This window comes from Salvelinus sp. IW2-2015, unplaced genomic scaffold, assembly GCF_002910315.2.
Source record: "Salvelinus sp. IW2-2015 unplaced genomic scaffold, ASM291031v2 Un_scaffold659, whole genome shotgun sequence".
In the NCBI taxonomy this organism is placed as follows: Eukaryota; Metazoa; Chordata; class Actinopteri; order Salmoniformes; family Salmonidae; genus Salvelinus; species Salvelinus sp. IW2-2015.
The window spans coordinates 319,138-320,520 of NW_019942591.1; the positions used below are offsets into that span (position 1 = coordinate 319,138).

Below are 1,383 nucleotides of genomic sequence, written 5' to 3' on the forward strand. Positions count from 1 at the left end.
AGAGAGAGAGAGAGAGAGAGAGAGAGAGAGAGAGAGAGAGAGAGAGAGAGAGAGAGAGAGCAGGGTTTCAGGGCCGAAGCAGAGAAGGCCGTTGGACAGGGAGAGGAGATCTTGGGTTCACATCCCAAGATATTTGAGTGCTGCAGTCGTGCCCTTGAGTCAGAGACTGCACACTGTAAGTGATTCAATCAGGCTAAAGCATGGAGACGGTGCCATGCCAAACTATTAGCTGATGTGAGATAGAGCTCTGTAACAGGGACACCAGACAGGTGAAAGAGAGAGAAAACAGGTTGCACTCCTCCATCATATAGTGTTCTTGTCTTCCTCTCTCTCTATTTCTCTCTGTCTCTATCTCTCTCTCTCTCTCGCTCTCTCTCTCTCTCTCTCTCTCTGCATCTTTTGGGGCTGAGCCACTGGCCTGGATCTCACACAGCAACCAACCGACTCCTACTTTGACCCACTTTCTCCCGGACTAAAATAAAACGCACTGTCGACAGGCTGCGGGGCCAAGGAGAAGAACCAGAATTGTCCCGTTCCATTTTTATATGACTACAGGCAAACAGTGGAAAAGAACCAGGCAAGACAGGGAAACGGACTGTACAAACTGAGCAGTGAATAGAAGAAGTGAAGTGAGAAGGGCTAGCAGTCCAAAAGAAAATGTGTCAGACCAAGACAAATATTAGTCACTTGTATAATCATTCACTATAGTTCTGTGACTACAACGATATAACAAACCATGGTTGACTTTAATACGGTTTAACTGGCCAGAGTGACAACATTCAGCGACAACGGGACACATAGTTAAACAGGCCGAAGAATACAGTATGAGAAACAGCCGAGAAGGAGAGATGACAACACTGTGTTCTCAACCGTGTGGCAGAAAAAGACAGAGAGGATCAGGCCACAGATCAAGATACAACAACAACAAAGAGAAGTCACACTACAGTTGAGACTGACGGTCCAGTATGGCGTGGTTTGTCCCAGTCTGGTAAAACACAAGTTCCAATCCTGACAGTGACCATGATCAACTATAAGTTATATCCCGCAGCTTGGCTGTGAGGTCGAACATCTGTAGCACACGTGCGTAACACGAGAAAACGGATGATGCAGACAGGAAAACACACTAGACACACAGGTCCGACGCAACACACACAGAACACGATGAACACACACGCTCGCACACATAGGTAACCGAGGACAAGCTAAACACATACGGACTGCACACACACAGACACTGTTCCACCAGTTCTCTCACTTACCATCTCTACTTGCCGGGGGTCCAGTTGGGTGGGTGCCGAGGACTGCACAGCAAAGTGGATCTTCCTGCTCTCCTTGCACTCGTCCCCAACCTCATCCGACGCAGAGGGATCCATGGCTGTGTCT

General features: G+C 48.2%; 1 protein-coding gene across 1 annotated transcript in view; it reads right to left on the minus strand.

Annotated features, from left to right (window-relative positions):
* Positions 1-1,377, minus strand: part of ppp1r1b (protein phosphatase 1, regulatory (inhibitor) subunit 1B) — a 27,815-nt gene extending 26,438 nt beyond the window's left edge. Inside the window, exon 1 of the mRNA XM_024135917.2 lies at positions 1,260-1,377. Within this exon, the coding sequence (XP_023991685.1) occupies positions 1,260-1,373 (114 nt within the window). The 5' untranslated portion in view covers positions 1,374-1,377. The remainder of the gene's footprint in view (positions 1-1,259) is intronic.
* Between the last annotated feature and the right edge of the window lie 6 nt (positions 1,378-1,383).